We start from the raw sequence: 24334 nt of genomic DNA on the forward strand, positions 1-24334 counted from the left end.
CTCCACAAAAACCAACCATTTGGCTTCGCTATGTTGATTATGTGTTCGCTATTTGGCCACATGGCTCCGATGCACTCCTCTCCTTCCTAACACATATAAACAACCAACACCCCAGAATCAAATTCACCCTGGAATAGGAAAAAAACAACTGCATTCCTTTCTTAGACACACTAGTCACCCACCAGCCTGATGGAACCTTGGTTTTCTCAGTCTATAGAAAACCCACCCATACAGGCAGATACATTCACCAACAATCCCACCACCCCTCCTCGCAAGAATATGGAGTCATTAAGACACTACACAACAGGGCTAAACTCATCTGCTCGAATGACAATGCCCTAACCACAGAACTAAACCACATTCTCAACACTTTCTCAGCCAATGGCTACCCCCCCCCCCCCCAAATCCAAAAAATATTGAAACCAGTAAATCACAGTCTTCCCCCCCCCCCCCCCCCCCTCACAACAAGGATTACTCTAAATCCATCACCATACCCTACATCCGAGGCACCTCGGAAAAAATTACCAAAATTTTAAAAAAACATGACCTCACCTCCTGTTACAGGCCTTACAGAAAATTGGCATCCCTTATCCGCTCCACCAAAGACCAACGACTTCCCTTAGACCTACCTGGTGTATACCAGGTCCCTTGCAGCTGTAAGCTGTCCTACTTTGGCCAAACAGGCAGGACAGCAAATATCAGAATTTCAGAACACAAGGACTACATCCGTTTTCACCAAAACAGCCACTCTGGTCTTGCTGACCATCCACTGGATACCTGCCATAGAATACGGTGGAAGAAAGCCAGGATAATACACCGTAGCAAATACAGATATGAAAGGCTTTTCATGGAATCAGCTTCAGCCCTAAGAAACGATCCAAACCTCAACAAATTTGGCTGCATGAGACTTCCTCAAATTTGGGAAACCTACATCAGAAGACCTTCAGCCTAATTGCCCAAGAATACCAACATTGCCCGCTAGAGGGCACAATCAGGACTTTAGGAGAAATAACAGCTTCCTACTTCTTCCTCACTTACTGTTTTGTTGTGCCTGCGTGCACGTGTCTTGTACCTAAGTTCTTGAAAATGGCAACGTGACATTGCCGAAATATTGAAATATATTAAAATTTATTTTAATGTATATCCTAGTACATTGTAATTTCCTTATAATTATATTATGAAATGTCTAAGCCTTTCCACGAGAATCATAAATTTGGGGTGCATCTTATCGTCCGAAAAATACAGTACATCTCATATCCATAAGTTAAAGTTAAATACACAAGAGTGTATTCAATTTTAATTTATGGATATGAGAGATGTGGTTAGAAATAAAATAGTTGATCGAATATTAGAAATCACAGATATGAGAGTTCTGAGAAAAAAAAGTTGAGTAGTGAAAATATGGTATCAATGGCAGAACATATGAAAAATTAAGATATTAGAAAGAATAAGGCATCATTTGCAATTTGCATTCAAGAATACATGGGAAGAGCTAATCTAAGATGGGTTGGTATCATCACTTAAACAGAATGGGAGAGAAAAGGTTAGCAATCTAGGTGGATAAATATGGTTTAGAGTTGGGTAGTAGTCATACACCATGAAAGAAATTCATCTACCACCTGCAGATATTCAAAATCATCCATACTCATGGTAGAATTCAAACCTACAGCTTATTACAGGAGAGCAGCTATGTTATCTACTCAACCAACCATTGCAGCCTCGGAAGACTGAACTGCATGATCTGACAATGTTGGAGTTTTGAAAAATAAAAGAATAATCTAAAAGAAAATGTTTAATAGGGAACCAGTAATAAAGTAAACCTCATCAAGATCATATGATGCTGTACACCTCTTGGGAATACCTACCAGGGACTACATATTCCCTTTGTGCTTTGTGGTACAGTTCATGGAAAATTCTTCGGAAAATTCATTGTGGGAAAAAATGTTTGCCAGAAAATTCATCCTTGGAAAATTCTTTGCAGTGATTATTTTTCATGAACTGTTTCTTCACTATACCAATTTTAAGACTGCTATTGAAATGAGGCACATATATTAAACAAATATGTAAAATATGGAATACTTTAGAAAATTCTTTCTATATTATTTATTTCATTAGATTATATTTAGTTTATATATATATATTTATTTATTTATTTATTGTTGTTGTGTATAAAGTTAAATTAATATTTTGGATTTTATTGGTCAGTAAGGGGTGAGAGAGAGTTCTCTAATTTTTCTTTATTTCTTGAAATTTTATTCAGAAAAAAGTTTATGCAGACTATTTATATATGTCACTCCCACAAAAGAGAAGCCACAAGGCCTACAGCAAATAAATGCTATGTGTGGGCTGGGGACAAGAGCAAAGTAATCTGTTGACAAGTAACAGCTATCCAAGAAATTTAATTAAAAAGATTCTTCATAGCAACTATTGGATTCTGAATATATAGAGATTTGAGTAATTAATATTTGCTTCAGAATCCAACATGATCTTCCATCACATAAGGTAAACTTGTAATTATTATTTAATGTAAATCACTTGTTTATAAATTAATATTCATATAACTACCTTTAAGTCTATTTGATATTTAATTATTTAATCAAGGATATGTATTAATAGTGAAAAGACGCTGTATTAAAATATTATTAAGTTTATTTTATTTATTGCTATGTTAATATTGTAAGAATTTGTATCCAACATTTTAACTGCATATTAATTGAAGTGTAAATATTCTTTATTTGTTCCTGTATGTATAGGTATAACGTTGTGCAATACCTGTTTTATTATATTTTGTTTTGGTTGTCATGGAGACGTGTGTAAGATAGCTAGCAAGAGTTTAGAACAGTGCGTGACAGATTAGTATTGAAGGGCTGGAAAGGATTTTAGTTGAAGAGAGCACGAGAATAATTTCGGCGGGAAAAAGGGATATATAAGCTAAGAATGCGGAGAAAGCTATTCATTCGGGGAATCAGAGTGTGATAACAGCGAGTCACTCAAGTAGCGAATTTAAGTTTACTAGTCGAGGAGCGAGTTAGCTAGTAAGTTGTAGAACAACAAATGAAGCAACGGAAGATAGCAAAGTGACAACTGGATGACTAGCTATACTTTATTATTAGTTGGCATTTAAATTCAGGACCGACTTTTCAGGGACACATGGAAACTTGAAGCTTAGCACGGAGTAACTAAGAGAATAAGTAGAGGCAGCAAGGTTGAATTTAAACGATAGCTATGTTAAGAGATATAGTGCCTAAAAGATTAATTAAATGCCGGAAGTATAGGCAATTGTGCGTAAAAACTTCAAGTTAAAGAATTACTGTGTGTTATCTTAGTTCAAGAGTTATTGGTAGAATGCTAAATTGGTCAAGTGATGTCAAAGATAGTACAAGCCTTTTGATCTGAGCAAGAACGTTTAACTATGTGAATTGCGACCATTAATTTATTCAGTTATTACTAAGAAGATTTGTTTTAATGAGTGTTGTTAATTGTTTTAAGTGTATGCAGTTATAAGAAATGTTCGTATATAAGTAGATGAACAAGGAAGATTACCAGTAAGAATCATCCAACTATTGATATTCCTATGTGGAGATATGTGTGTATGTTTCTTCCTAGAATATCCCTATATTAACAGTAACTATTGTAGAGATTAGCTGGAGTATGGATTTAAGAGGGTATACTTGTGAAGAAGTGTTACTGCCCTTTTATTGTATTTGGAACTTAAGTAACTATGAGATATTAATGTAAATGATCACTAAGGAACTTTATGACATTGAACTTTATCAAATAGTTAAATGAACTTTGTGAAGGCTGTATTTCAGACAACAGATTAACCATTGCCTGAGATAGTATGACTGTATTACCAGATGAGCTGAAATGTTTATAATACCTTATTCAGTGATTTAAACTAAAGTGTATAAATTGTAAGTCTAAATCTCTTTTACTGCACTGTTCATAAAATATTTGAACCAAAGCGGGTGAGTTGTATAAGTTAAATAAACTCAGCCTGTATACATAATAATAACATATTAAGGAGAAATAGTTGAGAGTTGGTTTTACTTCAATTCTTGGACTAATTTAGATATAGAGTGGCACAGTCAATAAATACAAATTTTCTCTATATTTGTATTAGAAATCAACTAGCAACTTATTTTTTGTTTAAGAACATCGTAGTGACAAACATGTCGGATCCAAAGTATGGATTAAGACGAAATAGGATCCGACACAACCCCACACAACAACAACAATCTACAAAGACTCAATATAAATCCTCAATTGCCATCCCTTATGCAGGAACAGTGTCAAAAAAAAGATTGCAACACTCTTCAAACCTTTTGAAATTAGAGTAACTTTCAAACAGATTCCAAAACATATTAAGGTCACCAAAAGACAGCAATGCCTTCTTCAAATACACTGGAGTATACAACATCCCTTGCTCTTGTGGTCTAAACTATATAGGTCAGACATCAAGAAGTCTTGAAATAAGAAAATAGAAACACGTAAGGGATGTTAAAAACAACACAATAGACAGTTCCAGATTAGCCCTCCACTTCTTCAACACAAGCCACACCATTGAATGGGATAAAAGTTCCATGCCTTATCTAGAAGAAATTTTCCGGTGTCGCACTTTCAAAGAAGCCACAGTGGTTCTCTGTTATGAAAGCAGCCTAAACAGAAATCAAGGAATGATCCTGTCTGACACATGGAAAACCTTAATAAGTTCGCTAAACTTGCAGAATTTAATTTTGCTGCAAACTACAGAGCGTACGCACACAACAATAACTAATGAAACACGCGCTCCATGTGTATGATGTTACGCGTCTTTTTTAACTTTGTTATATTTTATACTTTTGTTCTATGTACTAGATTTTATACTTTTGTTCTATGTACTAGATTTTATACTTTTGTTCTATGTACTTTGAGTTGTCTTTACCGTTTGTATGCTCTGAAAAAGCCAAACAGCCCAGTTGGTGAAACTTGTTGGCATAATTTATCATTAAATTCATTGGTCAGTAAAAAACCCAGTGTAATCTTGCTTACTAAATAACTTAAGGAAATTACGTCCAATAGAATATACATTAAATACACTTAATATACTTCCAATATTTCAGCAATGTGACGTTGCCATCTTCAAAGGAACTTACAATAAAGACACGTGCATGCAGGCACTAAACACAGTAAATGAGAAACAAAGTGAGGAAGCTATGGTTTTCCTAAAAGTCCTGATGGTGTACCCTAGCGTGCTATGTAAATATTCTTGGCCGCTGGGCTGAAGGTCTCCTGATGTAAGCCTCCCAAATTTGGGGCAGTCTCATGTAACCAAATTTGTTGAGATTTGGCATGTTTCTTAGGGCTGAGGCTGATTCCATGAATAGTCTTTCAAACTTAAACTTTCTATAGTGTACTATTATGGCTTTCTTCCACCATATTCTGCGGCGTGTATCCAGAGCCTGGCCTGCAAGCCCAGAGTGGTTGTACTGGTGAAACCGGATGTAGTTTTTGTGTTCAGAAATTCTGATATTCGCTGTCCTGCCTGTTTAGCCAAAGTAGGACAGCTTACAGCTGCAAGGGACCTGGTATACACCAGGTAGGTCTAGGGGGAATGGTTGGTCTTTAGTGGGGCGGATAAGGGATGCCAATTTTTTTTATATGGTCTGTAACAAGAGGTCAAGTCATGTTTTTTAGGATTTTTGTAATATTTTTCGAGGTGCCTCGGATGTAGGGAATTTTGATGGATTTAGAGTAATCCTTGTTGTGAGTGGGGCTGGTTACTGGTTTCAATAATTTTTTGGATTTTTGGGGGTAGCCATTGGCTGAGAAAGTGTTGAGGATGTGATTTAGTTCATGGGTTAGGGCATTGTCATTTGAACAGATTAGTTTAGCCCTGTTCTATAGTGTCTTAACAACTCCATATTGTTGTGAGAGGGGGATGGTGGGATTGTTGGTGAATGTATCTGCCTGCATGGGTGGGTTTTCTACAAACTGAGAAAACCAAGGTTCCATTAGGCTGGAGGGTGACTAGTGTATCCAGGAAAGAGAGGCAGTAGTTTTCCTCTTTTTCCACGGTGGACTTAATTCTGGGGCGTTGGTTGTTTAAGAAAGAGAGGAGCGTGTCAGAGCCATGTGGCCAAATAGCGAACACATCAACAATGTAGCAAAGCCATATGGTTGGTTTTTGTGGGGCAGAGTTTAAGGCTTCAAAGGTCTCCCATAAAGAAATTGGCCAGGGGTGGGGAGAGTGGTGAACCCATGGCTGTCCCCTCTATTTGTTTGTAGAATTTTCCCTGCCAAACGAAATAGCCCGAGTTCATTGTGAAAACTGAAACAGGGCTGATATCAGGAGGAAATTTAGCTTGGATTAGCTCTAAGGTTTCCTTGAGTGGGACATTTGTGAATAAGGAGGAGATGTCAAAACTGACCATTATGTCAGTATGTTGGAGTGTAAGGTTTTCTATGATGGCTTTGAAGTTGTCTGAGTTTTTTATGTGTGATGGTATGTTGCCTTGCCAGTAGTGTGAGAGAGCTTTGGCCAGATGTTTAGCTAGTTTGTATGTGGGGGAATCAATGCCATCCACTATGGGATGTAATGGCACATTTTCCTTGTGAATTTTTGGGAGTCCATAAATACGGGGGGGGGGTATGGAGTTATATGGTTTTAATTTGTTAGTGATTTACAAAGGCAAGAAGTGACCTTCTTAAGGAGCCTGTGGAGTTTTCTAATTTGCGAGTTGGTGGGATTGTATTCAATGGGGAGGTAAGAAGCCCGATATAATAATAGAGCATTAAGCTTACCTGTGTAGTCTGTTTGGTCGAGTACTATGGTGGCATTTTCTTTATCCACTTTGGTGATTATTAATTCTTTGTTTTTTCTCATTTCAAGCAGCGCTTTATACTCCTTCTTGGATATGTTGGTTTTTGGTGGCCTTGCTTTGGAGAGAACACAAGCTACATCCAGTCTAATATTGTTGGCGACGTGATTTGGAAGGTGGCGGATCCCGCATTCAATTTGGATCATAATATCCTCGGCCGGTATTTTCCTGGGAGCAATGCCGAAGTTATGGCCACGTGAAAGCGCATTGAGTGCTTCAGGCTTCAGAGTAACTGAAGAATGGTTGACTACCGTGTTGGTTGGAAGTTTTAGTTTGCAGGTCAAGTTCTTTTTTAATTTCTCGAATTTTTTGATATGTCGACCCATATTTTCTCAAATTCTTTATCAGCCGCATTGCACAAGATGTCATATAAAATTGACCAAAGCTTGTGATTTAACGTACTGGAAAGCTCTCCTTCAAGCGCCTGAATGGCTGTGTTAGCATCAGCTAAGATAATACACGTGGCGGCAATTTGTTCTCGTAGCAAAACTTGTATCGTGCAGTTGTAAATTTGGGGAGCCTTTTGTGAAATGAAACAGTGTTTGAAGTTAACACCATTTGGGATTAACTGATTATCCCGGCAGCGGTTTAGGAACGTCAGACGATTCAGTTGTCTTGATAGCTTCAATTTCATTTTACAATATTGGCAGGCCTTGCGTGTGATGGAATCTTCATGGATGATAGTAATTCTCGTAGAAAGGCTTAGACGTTGGTTGTACATGCTTACTAAATAACTTAAGGAAATTACAACGTCCAATTGAACATACATTAAATAAACTTTAATATACTTCCATTTCCTCTTCCTTCATCCCTGCAACTGCTGCACTGTGGAAGTCTCCCACCTACTGTGTTTCCCAAGGAATACAATTTAAAGTCATTCAAATCAAATGTAAACAAATTCCTCCTTTCCCAACCCACTACCCATTCATGGTACTAATGTACTATAGATTGACCAATCAAGAAGATGGCAAAGTGCCGGTGCCGAAATATTGGAAGTATATTAAAGTTTATTTAATGTATATTCTATTGGACATTGTAATTTCCTTAAGTTATTTAGTAAGCATGCACAACCAACGTCTAAGCCTTTCTAGGAGAACCAGTGTAATCTTATTCTAAAATATGATATGTTTTATTGTTCGACCACAAATTTGAGACCCTTTGACACTTCTGCACATGGCAGAAGGCAAATCCATTCTGATAATAGGGTAACCATGCATTTTGTGGGATGATTGTTTATTATTACACATCAGAAAATTTTTACACATCGGAAAAGCTTTTCTTTTATGCACATTCTAGTTTTTAAAGTGGTAACTATTTTGCTTGTATAACAGTTGGAAAATTTTAACTATAAAGCACATGATTTTGAGTTTGAATGAATTGACTCTTCCTGGCATTGCGCCAAATAAGGTTCTCTCAACTGTGGGCAGACTATAGCTGCCTACGTAATATATATACTAGCAAGAGTGATGACTTTGCCTTCACTCTTACAAATGTTGCAAACAATATGAAAGACTCTCAAAAGTCATGATCATGCACTTTTCAAAAATGCCTGTGTCGATTATTCAAAAAATATAATGCAGGTCGAAATGTATTAGACATAGGTATGTTTATGTGAATCTTACCAACAGAAAGTTGTATACCTATAGTATATAAATATTGCAGATGGATTAAAGATCAAATAATCTGGAAACACGGCTCTTGAGATCAAACATGGAACTTCTTCAGGACACTTCAGGCTTCCAATAAGAAGTGCACTGGTTAAACCAGGCAATGAAACCTAAAGACTTTCACATTCTTACTACAGAAGGATTCAAACCCATAGTCAAAGGTTGAAGAGCAGAAGGCTATCTACTCAGCCAACCAGTGATTAGTATCATTTTTAAATACTAATTAAATGATTTAATAATCTAATTATATAAATAAATATTATGTCTCTATATAAAATTGACTTAATTCTTATTTTATTCAAAAACAGGGCATTACTTTTTAGCCCACCAAACAAATTACTACTAATAATGCTGGAGTCATGGGTTCTGATTTTCATCTGAAATGATTTGCATATAGCATCAGTGATTTATAGATAAGATAATGAATACTGAACCTTATATTCCATTCATAGGTACAGTTAAATTTTACCTAAGCTGAAATAAATTCAACTTCAGTTTCTCTGTAAAATTTTTTAATTTGTCTGAGGTAGTATCTTGTTTCTAGTTACTCGACATGACTGGCAATTTTTTTTATGTCTTTGATAACAGCCATTAAAAATGTGGAAATTTCCATGGATCTTATTATGTGTGTCCTTGCTTGTCAAGCTCCAACAATACCATGTTAACCAACAGCAATAGTTAACATCCTTAGGAGACTGCACTTAGGACCTTAAGGGCAAGAATGTTCATTTCAGGTGATTATCTATAATTTTTAAATTTTTTAAAAAATAAATAAATAAAAATCCACTAATGCAAGGTTCTCTAGGTATCAATCTAAGTGTGCATTAATTCTGTCAATGTTTTAGGTGTTTTCTGAGCTAGTAAGACACTTGACTATTTGCACTTGTAAATGACCACAACACAGTGGTCACATTGAAAGTATTACTAAATTGTTACTGTTTATGGTTATTTTCTGAAATGAAATACAAATGCCATTTCTATTTCTTTATAGATGATTATCTCTTGGTAGTTGGAGTGTGCAACTATTGAAAGATAACTTCTTAAAATAGCATGTGATGGAAGGTATCCTGGGTTTGAGACTACAGTATCTGGTGATAGCATCACAGAATTTTTTCATAATCAACATAATCTACATGGCCTCCAGTTGAGGAGAATGATCATACAACCATAACCTGAGAAGTGGCTAAGCATGTGAAATTTTTACTTAAGAGGGATGTATGAGGGACTACAAAACAGATGATTATGACAAAACTAGGAGGCTGCTTGGAAGAGTGCCATGACAAAAGAAACTGCTACTAAGAAAGGATATCAATAGTGAACAGAGATATAGTCAAGGGGTATTTAAGGAAAGCAGCAACAGATTACAAATCTAGGGCCAGGGGACAATTCGAGTAGGTATTAAATGGACAAATAATATCACAAACCAGGATTGGTAAAAAATGTGTATAAGAAAAAGCAGCAAGCATGTAAGCAGCACAAAGCACAGGAAAAGCATGTGATTAAGCATGGTTAGGCAAAATCGCAGCAAGCCAAAGGAAATCCTAGAGTTTGTTCTTTAGCTATATGAAGAGTAAAAAGAAGAATGATTATGGAAGAATAACTAATGAATGTTGATAATGGGAAGGCAATTGATTCAGATGAAAAACAATTACAGGAGCAAAACAGTTGAATTTTCTTCTTCACTTATCATCTTGCAAGTATGTATCTTTCAGGTGGAGATAATGCAGTGATGGATGCAAGAGTCATCAATATAAGAAAAGAGGTAAATGCACCAGAAGCGTTAAGGTAGCTGATATCCCATCCAATCATCCTATGGATGTTAAGAAATTTCAACGTGAAAACAGCCATAAGATTGGATATCAGCTTTTGCAGCAAAGTGCAAAGTCTTTTTTTACAGTAGTGCCCATAACTAACCTATTTAAATCTCAGCACTGGCAAAGTACCCAAGGAATGAAAAGAGGGCAAGATAGTCTTGTCTACAAATTATAAACTAATTAGTATCACAGGATGCTGTAGTTGACAGTGGTAGTTAAGGTACTGGAAAAGTTGGGTAAGGGGAAAATTCAGGAATGAATAGATAGGAATGATACTTTTTTTTGGGAGAACATCATGACTTTTGCAGGGGGGGGGGGGGTCCCTGATTTGTCTGGGGAATTTCCTCACTTTCTCAAACAATGTGGTGACAACTGTGCTGGAAAAGGGAACTGGTGGCACCATAATATTTCTAGAACTTTGGTATTTAACATGACACTGCATGGAACCCTATTATGTAAGTTGAATCAAATAAGGATGGATATGAACGGGTGACATGGATAAGAGGGTTGCTCATAGGTGACAAGCAGTATATGCTAGAGACAGTATCAAAGAGAAGACAGGATACAGTGACATGCCACAGGACTCTGTACTTGTGCCACGGCTGTTTAGTTTATATACTAATGATATTGGAAGATAGATGGGAGAGAACACAGGGGATTACCCCCTAGAAGTTGTGGTGATGAATTCAAGGAAATTATGAGAGCTGGTTCGGATGATATATGACCTCACTCAATAAGTCCCTGACTTCCTAGAGGTCTCACTTAATAATAATAATCATAATATTTAAAGATATCAGTGCACAGATGCAAAAATCTTATACACCACAACTCGACATTTCCATAATAATTCATTTTAATAAAATAAAAATAACACAACATTGGTATACATATATTTGCATTTAAAAAAAGTATAAAAATAAATCAGTTCTAATTTATATTTTAAAAAAATTAATAACTAAAAGTTTTTTTTTCTGGCTTTGGTTTTAGCAAATATATCTATAATGTCATCATAATTAAAAGTCAATTACATCTGATTCAGTGCACAATAATGACAGGTCACTTGTTTTATTTTGGTGCAAGTTGCTTCTTAAATATTTTTTTATTCGTTTCAACACTGAAAATGAGTATTCAGCACGTGTTTTAAATAGGCATCGTCAAAAATATTTTTAGAATTGTTTCCACATTTGGAAAAAAGTAGACCTTAACCCATCGTTTATAAATCTGTACATATTTTAATTGAAAAATTTTCTTCCTTTATCATTATTAAAAATTACTTAACTTCATCAATAATTTTTGCTGAGTCAATATCAGTCCCATAAGATTGTAAAATTTTGTTAATACTTACTTGTCTTGATCTATATCTTTCTTCAAAAACATGACAAACATATCAATGTCTAAATAGCTTTTTGCTCTTTCATTAATTTCCAAAATTAGCTCATCGCAAATGACATTAAAAGTATTAACAATGAAATATTCTTTCACATGTAATATACGAGTAATCTCATCATTAGATTATGAAATTTCATCACACTTTTTTTTTTTTGGTTTTTTCACTCTTTCCTTCTGATCTTTAAATTTTGTCTCATCTGTTAATAAATTAGCTTCTTCATTTAAAGCAGCAAAACTATTTCTTATATCTACAATAAAACCAACTAAAGACCGTAACAAATTAAATTATTAGCTAAAAAAATCCATATTGGGATCTTGTAGAGATTTACTAGCAGCATTTATTCGTTGTAAAATTTTGTCCCACACAACTGTTAAAATTGCAGTTTCTGAATTGTCAAAATGATGAGCTCTCTAATTTAGAAATAGGTTCTTCATGAGGAGAAATGGAGATAGTTCAAGTAATGCCTCTTTAATTTGCTTATATCCACGATTTCAAAGCAATATAGTGCAAGCTCTTGCAGACCACCTCATTTCACTTAGTCTTTTAACTGTTAAAGATTTTTTTTCTAAAATGTTTAAGGAGTATACCCCATTTTCTTGTTGATGATGAAAAGTAATTATATACCAGTTGAATAAATCAAAAATATTGTGCTGCTTCCGGACAAGATTCCACGGTATAGTTGCCAATAAAATTTCAATGGATCAAAACTTCATCTGCATTCTACTTTTTTTTTATCATGCAATTACACCCTCCTGCCCCTTTAATCCCTGAATGGCTATTTTAGAGCAGTTAACAGATTAACTGTGGTGAAGCAACCTTTGGTCACTTGACTTTATGTGTCTGTGTTCCTTGGAATTTCCTTTACTGTCCTACGATATTTGGTCTTTTTTTTTTTCCCTGCACAATTACTGTGTCTCTTCCCAAAAATAAAAATGAACTTCACACATGCGAAAATAATCAATCCTGAAATCACCAGAGATCAGCTTTTGCAATGAATCTAGTATTAATAAATTTTATTCTTAAAATGCTGCCTTTTATTCTTAAAATCAGTATAACAGAACAAGACAACTTTATTTTCTTTCACTTTACTGACACATAGAAGATTTTTTTTTCATGAATTTTCAAATGTTTGTTCATTTAAAATATTATGCCAAATATTTATATATTTTTAAAATAACATTTATTGAAATAAATATGACATTTTGCTTTCTTTCCTTGCAAAATACCATTATATGGATCGTCACATTCCAATTTTAGGAACAGTGATTTAGTTCCTTGCATTTATCTTTTCAGTTATTTGTCTTATTACATATATATATATATATGATCAATGGTGCTGTAATTTTTTCTGAATCCTGCTTGTTCAGGAGGTTAGAAGAATCTAGTTTGTTTTATATGTTAAACTGCATCACTCTGGGTTTCCAATTTTTTTTTTTTTTTTTTTTTTTTTTTTTTTTTTTTTTTTTTTTTTAAATAGCAAAAATTTATATCCAATGATATTTTAGCAGGGACTTTTTGCCTTTTGTCTTTTGCTTAAAATTGCAACAGATTTTTTTTTTTTTTTTTTTTTTTTTTTTTTTTTTTGTAGGATCCACATTACTATAATATCCTGTGCGTAACCAGTGGAGACATGTTGAAAATATAATATGAAGGGTATCCTATACGCAATGATTCAAAATTTATGCTAATTGTGAAGATTTTCTACTGCATCTCCCTCCCTTCTCCTCTCCTGGAACTCGGTTACATAACTACTTTAAATTTCTACTGGTTTGAAAGCTCTCAGGCAGTATTTAAAATTACTTCATTTTTTTTTAATTCAGTTTACCATTAAGACAAAAGTAATAAAGCAATAATATCGTTGTACCGTGGAAGCTTCTAATTCTGTACTATTTCTTTGCAAATTGAAATCAATTGTTCAGCAGTCTGCTGAAATTATTCTAAGTTTTAGCAATACTACGCTATATTTTCAATATGTAAAACTGTTTATGCATACTACACAAAACAAAATTCAGTAGTGTTATTTTTTTTTTAATTCTAAATATTACTACGTCTTAGAAATACGCAATAATAATCCTCAGCTGGAGGAAAAATTAAAGGCTTATTACGCTCAGTGCTATTGAGAAAGAGAGAACGTTTCCTCAGAATTCACACTAAATTGCCTCACGCTGTAGTGCAAAATACATTCAAGAAATGTCTTGTTTTGTTTTCAATTGTTGATTAGCAGACATCCTAACACAGAAAACCTGACATTTCTTTTACAGGCTGATACAGTATTTATGCTAAAATTATTTCTTAATTTATAGTGATCGGTTTCACTTTTATTATTGAAAAATTATAAATTATTTGATACAATTATCTTGAAATAAAGGATTTGAATTATTTAAAAGAAAAGGCGCATATTTATTACATAATCATTTATTTTTTGGGGGGAGGAGGAGGGAGGGTTATAGACCTATTCCTTTCTGTTCGAATAACAGTCTATAAGCTAAAGAAAATTATAGAAAAAGTGAGGAAAGAATATGTCCAGTAGACATACGAAAAAGTGCCTAACAATAGCCAAATACACACAGAAATTTATTTTGTTTTATTTATTTTTTATACCTTTCTGACTGATTTACAGATGTTCGAAACATTTTATTCTGATATTGCTTTTGTAGTATGAAACTCTTTTTTAAACATCAACTTCTCCAATATCACATAATTTAATGATTTATACTTATCAGGAAATAATATAAATGAGAAAATAAACAAAAAAAATTTGCTAATTTATAATAATCACAATTTAATTTCATATCGGAATATCAAAAGTTATCTGGTACAATTGCTTTGGAAAAATAACATGCACATATATTACCTAGCAGTGTGTGTGTGTGTGTGTGTGTGTTAATAATGGGGGGAGTTAGCCATCAAAGGCGAAATACAGTGTTAATTCTATTATGAAAAGTTTGAAAATAAAATTTCATTTTGATGCATGCACCTATACATGTTTCGAATGATAAACTGTAGGGAAAGTATCACTACTTCAAAAGCCACATAATATCGAAATTTGCAAAAATATGTACTTAACAGTTGGCTTCATAACCACTGTTTATTTGATTTGTAGTGAGTGATTATGCCAAACCAAGAAAGTTGAATTGCAAAAACCTACAGATTATTTTATAAAAATTATGCATTACATGATATGATTCAAGATTTACGTATGAAACTCTATAAAGTAAAATCGTAAAAGTGCAAACCTTGGTGCAATCTGTGAACTAACCTTCGGCTAAGATTATGAATAAAAAATAAAGAAAACTTAATTTCGACAGATGAAAGCTGTATTTATTTTAAGATTCGGATTTTCGTGAATTCATAAAATAATTATCTTGAACCAAGTTCTGGGAGAATAAAATGATTGGCAATTAAAATAATTAGCAAAAGCATTGATCTTCCAAAGTGATACAATATGAAATGAAGACAGCATGAAAAGATTTCTTATTTTGCATGGCATTAAAAACTATAATTATACTATAAAACAAGTAGTAAAAATGAATATAACTCGTAGGTATTTAGTCTAATATAACAGATTCCGGTTATCAAGCAAACGGCAAGCAATTGCATTTCTTGCTATAGGCAACTGAACGTAGCTACGTACGGTAGGTAATCGTTAAGTGTTCTTTTCAGCGTGAAGGATTATCGCACCTTTTAATGGACATCACAGATTACATCACAAATTACACTTCTTATCCATGTTCTTTCAACAGGTGAACAGAATCTTATCCAGGTTTTGCTGGACGTGTATATACGTCCAGCAAAGAAATGGTATGCTCACATGAATTTTATGCGATACAGCAGTTCCTGTTGGTTTTATATTCTAAGGAAAGGACAATGTATTTCAAATGAAGGCCTCACAAATTTTTCAGCGGACTCTAGTTTTTATATTATGAATTTAATATTTAAAAATAAGTTTTATTTTGCAACTATAACTAGGCTGTTTTTTTTATATTGTTGTTTGTGAGGAGTAAGGTTTTAAAATGTGGCCCCCTCATAGAGAGTGATGCCCCAGCTTGTGCCTTATGGTAAATGCAGCCCTGGATAAAGCTGTATAATAATTTAATTGAACATTAAATTATTTGAAGCTGCTCATGAAAGAATGAAAATGTATAGCATATTACTACTACTGGCAAGTAATGTTAAAAGTATCAGGAATTCAGTTGTAAAATGAAAGTATGATCCTTTTTATGCAACTCAAACCTCTAAAATGCATCATATTAGTAGTGTTACAGTTGCTGCTGAAAGTCATATACTCTCAAATATGCTAATAGTTTAATTCAAATCCATTATTATTAGAACCAAAATCCACATTAGAAGATAAGCAAGGAAAACTGATTTATGATATTGAAATACAGGGTGAAAGATGGAAGGAATACATCAAAGACCAACAAAAATTGAATTGGAAGAGCAAAATGAAATCTCAACAGAAGAAAGAGGTTCTGAAATAATAAAGAGAGAAGTAGAAACAGCAATTAGGGAATTAAAAAGTGGAAAGATGGAAGAAGTGGATGGAATACCTAGTGAAATCCTATAACAACTGGAGAACAAAGGTATAACAGAAACATGGAAACTCTGCAACCTCATTTACAAAACAGGAGTATCGCCTAAAGATTTCACAGAAAGTACTCTTATACCAATTGAAAAGAAAAGGAATCCTGCAAAGTGCAGTGACTACAGAACTATAAGTATACTCTCGCATGCCTGCAAAGTAATGCTAAGAATATTAAATCAATGATTGTATAACAGAATGGAGTATTTTCTGGGGGATGATCAATTTGGATTTAGAAAAGACAGAGGAACCAGAGATGCAATTGGAGTAATGAGGACCATATGCGAAAGGAATATAGAAGTAAATAAAGAAGTTTATATATGTTTCATCGACCTTGAAAAAGCATTTGACATGGTGAAATGGGAAAATCTGATGGAAATATTATGCAAAATAGGTTTACATTGGAGAGACCAAAGGTTAATAGCTGAATTATATATGAACCAGGCGGCCATTAATAAAGACAAAAGGAGGAAAAACTAAAAAACGTGTGATTGGCAGAGGTGTAAGACAGGGATGCTGCCTGTCACCGACGCTCTTCAATATATTTGCAGAAGAAATGATAAAAGAAGCATTTGATGAAGAGAAAAGAGGAATCACTATTGGAGGAAGAACAATACAAAATATTAGATTTGCAGATGATCAAGCAATATTAGCTAATACTGAAGATGAACTACAGCACCTAATGCAAAAATTTGAAAATATATGCAAGAAATATGGTATGAAATTTAACGCAAAGAAAACAAAAGTGATGAGAATCTCCAGGAAACCAGGAAGTATCAAGGTGATGATGAATGGAGAAAGTGTAGAGCAAGTGAGACAATACAAATACCTTGGTAGTATGATACAAGAAAATGGAAAATGTGACATGGAAATAAAATAAAGAATTAACAAAGGAAAATGTCTTTTATAGCAAGAAAAATTTGTTTATTAATAAAATGAATAAAAATCTAAAGAAAAGGCTTATTAAGTGCTATATTTAGAGTATGACCTCATATGGGTCAGAAACATGGACAATTGGGAAGAAAGAAACTAAAATGTTGGAGGCATTTGAAATGTGGTTATGGAGAAGAATGGAGAAAATAAAATGGACTGAAAAAATCACCAATGAAGAAGTATTACAAAGAGCTGAAGAAGAAAGGAATTTACTAAAGACCATAAGATGAAGAAAGTATAACTGGATAGGACATGTATTAAGAGGAGACAGCCTACTGAAAAGAATGATAGAAAGGAAAATTGAAGGAAAGTGACTAAGAGGAAGAACATGACTATTGATGCTGGATGATATAATGGGAACGAGGATATCAGGAAAAGAAGGAGGAAGCAAGAGACAGAGGAAATTGGAGGAAAATTGTAGTGGCAGTGTAGGTTGAGAGATTTCCTTCAAAATCTTTTATATGACGAAGGATCACTTTTTGTACTTGAGATCACAATGACATACAGGTTCACAATGCCAATCTCTAAATGACTGTCTATTACGCATTGGTAAGTATTTAAAAAAATGTAAAAAAAAAGTATTTTTGAAAATTAATTAAGTATTCATTAGATTTTATTAACTTTCTTAAATATCAAAATTGAAAATTAACTCTCTTAAAATTTTATTCTGTGCATAAACTAATAGATGATAACAGTCTGAAAAAACCTATTAATTATTAACACTTGTCTAACACAAGCAGCACAATGCAGATTCGTAGGTCAGAACTGACAGTTTCTTTTAAATCATTATACATATTTCTTTTAAACCAATATATTTTAATTTAATTTTTTTTAATCAATATATATTTTGCAATTGGCTGGACAATGGTTCCCTGCCAGCTCTGCAATTCTGGTTCAAATCTTCTTAAAAATGTGGCTTTTATAAAAATAAGTTATTGGTTCTATCAGTTCTTTATTGAGAATGGAACAGGTGTTTCCAGCTTTTCTGCAAATCTCATGTAAATCTTTATATATACAACTTACTTATATACACCTTTTTAACTCGTACTAAAATATGTACGAATAAAAAAAATCTATTCGACTATTTAGAGTTTCATTTCCATTTTACTGATAGTAGAGAACTGTTTTATCCGGACAATCCTTCAAGAATAAATTTTAAAACACTGAATAAAACTGCTTAAGAAATGGAAAGAATAAATTCATTTATCAAAATTAAAATGCAAAAGTCTATATCAACATAAAGAAAATGAAAAACTAATTGCTTACTTGTCATCATTTGTATGACAGTTAAGGGCTGATGAATCTCGACTAAGTATATCTTCTAATCTACCATAAGGCAAATTTCTTCCTTCAGATGATGTTACCACAACTAATCCTACTTGAGCTGGATTCACCCATTCAGATACAGTCCTAAAAATAATAAAAAATAAAAATAAAAAATAAAATAAAAACTGTTTCTGACTTGGATATCATTATTTGAAATAAAGAGATTATATGATTATCATTAAAAGCACCTAAATAAATTAAATCATCATCATCAAATTCCTGCATGTACACTCACACCCCTTGAGTGTACATGGCAGGTATACTGGATATGATAGTACTACATGAAAAACTTATATCACTACTAACTTCCTATCTACAATTTTCGTTCAAATCAGTCTGTTACCTGTCAAGACTCCAACATTATCAGATCTTATATTTCTATATTCTAGGGCACTTCTTATTGTATCAATCCACCTATAGCTTGGTCTTCCTCTGGGTTGTTTTCCTGGCAACCTGGCAGAGAACACTTGTTTTGCTAATCTTTCCTTGCCCATTCTGTTTAAGTGACCATACCACCTGAGATTAGCTCTGCTAATGCATTCCCGGATGCTGACAATGTCAAGTTCTTTCCTAATATCCTCGTTTTTAATATGATATTGCCAATGATGCCAACTCATGCCCCTAATCTTTCTCAGGACTCTCATATCTGTAGTTTCTAGTCTTTGGTCAAGCGTTTTACTTCTGACCCAGCTCTCAGATCCATATAAAACTGGTTTGAACACTGTCTTGTATACAGTTAATTTAGTGTTCCAACTAATTTCTCTCTTATTCCATATGAATTTATTCAATTGACTTCCTACCATGCCAGCATCGTTGATTCTGTTGTCTATTTCCATATTTAATTTACCATATTCACTAAAAATCATGGCTAAGTACCTGAAATGTTTTACTTGTTCCATAGGTTCTCCATTCCCAATACAGTGAGATTTTCAATGCTTCTGCCTATTTTCATTTTCTTTGTCTTGTTATTGCTGGCCTTCATGCCATATCTATTACAACAGCTATTCAATTTAGTCAGGGAATTTTGCAGACTTCTAGCGGATTAATTTAGAAGTATAACATCATCTGCATAAAGCAAAGAGCTGACATTAACACTCCAATTTTGATATCAGGTTTAATACCACTTTCCTTCATAATGTGATCTATTTAGATAATGAATAGCACAGGGGATAATGTACATCCTTGTCTGACACCAGAACAAAGTTTGCGCCTGAAAATATCTTCAGGACTGAAGTAAGGTAGCGCAACACCAGACAACTCCAAGCAAAGGTGGACCAAGCTCTCATCACTCCTTGCCTCAGTATCTCCCATAATGCAAAGCACATCTCCTTGCAGACATGTATACTGCTATGCATTAAGGGAAAGGCCACTACCCAGACCGGTTTCAACCTTTATTGAGATCTCGTCAGTGTGAGGCAGACCCAAACGTGGAGATACTAAGGCAGAAGCAATAGGAGAGGTCAAGATCAAATATCAAATAACTCCTTTAAAGGTTGCGTGATATAGTTAGACTATACTCTTGTCTTGAGGGTACGACACAGTCTATTAGCAAACCAGAGGTTAAACTTGTTTCACGACACAACCTATCTCATGAAAACTTTCATTTTTATTAAAAATATATAATACAGTATGATCAAATAAAAAACACATCAATTGAGCTGAAATGATTCTCTCTTCTTAATTTTTCAATGTATTTAATATAGGGAAAACAGATTTCATAGCTCGCTTGTTGAGTTTTTTCGATCATTTTTTTTATATATAATAAAATATACAAAATAAAAACATATAATATATTTATATTTATTTCCAAGATTAATGTCATTGTTATAAGAAATAGAAAGAAAAGAAAGAAATATATAATAATAGAATTTTAATGAGATATATGAGCTTCATGGGATGAACACAGCTTTTCAATATTTGGTGGAATAGTAGATAAAGACACTCGCATTTCGTCATCAAGCATTCTTAAGCTTCCACGTTTAAATGTCTCCAAGTTTGTCATCGTTGAAAAGGATACTTCACACATGTATGTTGTGGAAAACTGCAAAAGAATTTTTAATGCTTTTTTACCTATGTTTGGATGCATTTTTGAAACACAAATCGAAAAGTTGTCTAAATCACCCTCTTCATACATCATTAACAGACTTAGATAATTTTTTATTTCAGCTAATTCTTCTTCTTCAATAAGTGACAAGTTAATTGTTGAAGTTAAAAAAAATGGATTTCTGATCCAATCATAGTCTTGTATTTCAATATTTGTGAAGTAGTGATGAATTTTCTCTCCGAGCATTGTTAAATGGTCAACAATTAAGGAGCTGATATCACATTTTAGTTCACAGTCTGCAGTTTTGGAAAACATTTCAAAATTTCCTTCTTTCACTTTCCTTTTCCAAATTTCTATCTTGTCTCTCATAGCACAAATTTTATCCACTGCTGTTAAGATATTTTCTCCTTTTCCTTGCATACTGGTGTTATTTTATTCAAGTGTTCAAATATGTCAGTAAGATATGCCAATTTTGTGCACCATAATTTGTTTTGAATTAGATCGCAGAATTCATTTTGTTGATTTTCCTCAAAAAGTTTAAGCATCATTTCCCTCAATTCATATACACGACAAAGCACTCGACCTCTTGACAGCCAACAAACTTCTGAGTGTAGTATAAGTTTTTTAAATTTTGTCCCCATATCTTCACAAATTTTAGCAAATAATCTTGATTTAAGAGGTCTACTTTTAATGTAATTGACCATTTGAACAACTTTGTTCATAACCTTTTTTAATTCATTACCAGTGGTTTGTGCGACTAGTGCTTTGCGATGTAAAAAGCAATAAGTAATTATAATATTTTCATTCTCTTTCTTTGCTAAAGCTGTGAAACCTTTTGTTGAACCAACCATTGAAGGAGCACCCATCTGTGCACATTCCTACACAATTTAACCATAGCAAATTATTTTCCTTCATGAAGCAATCTAGTGTTTTAAATATATCTTTGCCTCTAGTTTTCATTGGAAGTTCTAGACAACACAAGAATCGCTCAATAATTCTGTTAGTATGAATGAAAAGTATAAAAACGAGTAATTGCGTTAACCCACTGACATCTCTTGATTCATCTAACCGCAATGTAAAAATCATATTATCGTCTTGAAAAATATCTTTTATTTGCAGCTTAATGTCAGCAGACATGTCTTGAATACGTCCTCCAATCATGTAATCTGCCAAAGGGATTTTATTAACTTCTATCTCAAATTCGGGCCCAAACATTGTTTGAACAATAGCACAGCAAGATTCCTTTATAGTGGTTTCAGCAATAGTGTGTGGCTCCTTGTTTTGGGCAATTATTTGAGCAACCAAGTAACTTGCCTCTTGAGCTTTCTCTGATGTTTTCATTCTCTTGGTGAACGATGTAGACTGCTTCTTTATAGATTTTGAAAGTTCAATAAAGTATTCTACTGCCTTTTCTGACAAATGACTGTGTTTTGAGGTAAAATGGCACTTTAATTTGTTTGGTACCATACTTTCATTTGCAAGTATCACCCCACAAACTAAACATTGGGGACAAGGATGGTTTTCATTACCAGAAAATGTGAACCCCAATTTCATATAATCTTTATTGTATAAACGAGGCGTGGAAAATTTTCCTTTACACTTCTTCCGTGTTAATGCAGACCGTTCAACAGTTGATTCTTGCGTAGTTTCCTCTATAGTCAATACATTTTGTTCATCACAAACGTCACCTTCAGCTTTTCTTTTATTAATTAGAAACTTATCCATTTTACAGGTAATTCAACACCAATTTGATAAATAAAACTGTGCGAATTTATTTTAAAGCTTTAACAGTAACTAAACATAAAATAAAAGCACCAGCTCTTCGTTTATTCACGTTGCAGTTAGAATAAACATCAATAATAACATTTGTATGAATAAGTGAGGCATTTTATTTTTATTGGTCGAACGATAATAAAACCGAGCGACTACTACGTGATAAAACCACAGGGATGAATTCGGCTGCATTTATTCTCCATTATTTATCGAAATATATTGATATGAAATATTCTTAAAGGTTAAAAATAATTAAAAGATAGTTTGTATATACAATTTCGAAAGTGAAATTTAAATTCTAGAACGTAAAACATCTTGCAATTACATTCTATTTAAAGTAAAGTATATTTGGGATTCCTTAGTGTGGCTCTGCACAATTTAGCTTCTGTTTACATATACTGTCATTCATACTTGAATAACTATAGAAAACCCCAACGAAAACAAAACTGATGGTGATGGTTGCATGCAAGTTTCCGAGCGGTTGACCAAATATCTTCTTTAATGGTGCTAACTAAAAGTCGTACCAGTACTTTGCGAAATGGATTCCACTGTGGAAATTTTTAGCGATTATTCTGTTTAATGCTTTATGTTCGCACGACACACCTTCACACTGCAGCCGACACACAGTTTGGAAAGCTCTGCCTTAATGCATAGCAGTATACATGTCTGCAAGGAGATGTGCTTTGCATCATGGGAGATACTGAGACAAGAAGTGATGGGAGCTGGGTCCACCTTTGCTCGAAGTTGCCTGGTGTTGCACTACCTTACCTCAGTCCTGAAGATATTTTCAGGCGCAAACTTTGTTTGCTTACACTTGGATAAAGGATTAAACTAAATTTATTATAGTCTAACCAAGTGAAAAATAAACATCCAACATCTTTCTCTAAATCCAGAGTAATTCAATAATAAGGTGGTACACCTGTTATCAACTCCTATAAGGTAAATATGACCTCTCCTATTGCTTCTGCCTTAGTATCTCCACGTTTGGGTCTGCCTCCCATGCTGGATATGAGAGGCTCTGCTTGGGGTAGGTTTTTGCCTGTCTCTGAGTAGAGCCATTGCTGAGATTAAGGCTCTGTTTGGGTGGTGGAGTGAGCCTGCTACTGGGTAGAGCCAACGCTGAGAAGTTCTTCTTGGTGACGGGGTGAGCCTGTCACTGAGTGGAACAAAGCTGAGTGGGTGACCTTTTGGGATCGTCTAATTTTTTAGAGAAGTCTTTACTTAAATACACCTCAATAAAGGTTGAAACCGATCTGGGTAGTGGTCCTTACCTTAATGCATAGCAGTATACATGTCCGCAAGGAGATGTGCTTTGCATTATGGGAGATACCAAGACAGGGAGAGATGAGAGCTTGGTCCACCTTTGCTCGGAGTTGCCTGGTGTTGCACCCTTACCTCAGTCCTGAAAATATTTTCAGGCGCAAACTTTGTTTGCTTACACTTGGATAAAGGATTAAACTAAATTTATGATATTACATTTAAAATTTTAAATTCTGTTCGAGGAAAAGCCCTGCAACGGCAGTTATTGAAATTACATGCAGATGATGATAGGGAACTTCTGTTGTACAATAATGTTCGCTGGCTCAGCAGAAGTCAATTTTTAGAAAGATTTCTTGTATTAATTAACGATATAAAAATTTTTCTTGATGAAAAAGGAGATATTTATCCACAATTGAGTGATAAAAGATGGTTGTTACCCTTATCATTTTTAGTAGATTTCTGTACAAAATTAAGCAATTTAAATTTAGAGTTACAAGGTAGTGATAAAAATTTAATTGACATCTTAAATTCAATAAAAACTTTCCAACAATACTTACTTTTATTACAGAAAAATATAAATGACCGCAAATTTAGACATCTCCCATATTTATTAAAATTTTTTGAACAAAATCAAGAAATGCTTCGCTATGATTTAAAAGAATTTATTCGTGAAATAGAATTAGTT

The 24334-nt window shown here is 33.8% G+C and overlaps 1 protein-coding gene across 9 annotated transcripts in view; it reads right to left on the minus strand.

The window, feature by feature from the left end:
* Ufd4 (ubiquitin fusion-degradation 4-like) overlaps nt 1-24334 on the minus strand; it is an 831523-nt gene that overhangs the window by 496270 nt on the left and 310919 nt on the right. For all 9 annotated transcript variants that reach the window (XM_090399614.1, XM_090399612.1, XM_090399618.1 and 6 more), the window contains exon 21: nt 18513-18656. In XM_090399614.1, the coding sequence (XP_090255740.1) occupies nt 18513-18656 (144 nt within the window). The remainder of the gene's footprint in view (nt 1-18512; nt 18657-24334) is intronic.

This window comes from Typopeltis vanoorti, chromosome 10 (assembly GCF_054136105.1).
Source record: "Typopeltis vanoorti isolate ZY-2024b chromosome 10, IOZ_Tvanoo_1.0, whole genome shotgun sequence".
Taxonomy (NCBI): domain Eukaryota; kingdom Metazoa; phylum Arthropoda; class Arachnida; order Uropygi; family Thelyphonidae; genus Typopeltis; species Typopeltis vanoorti.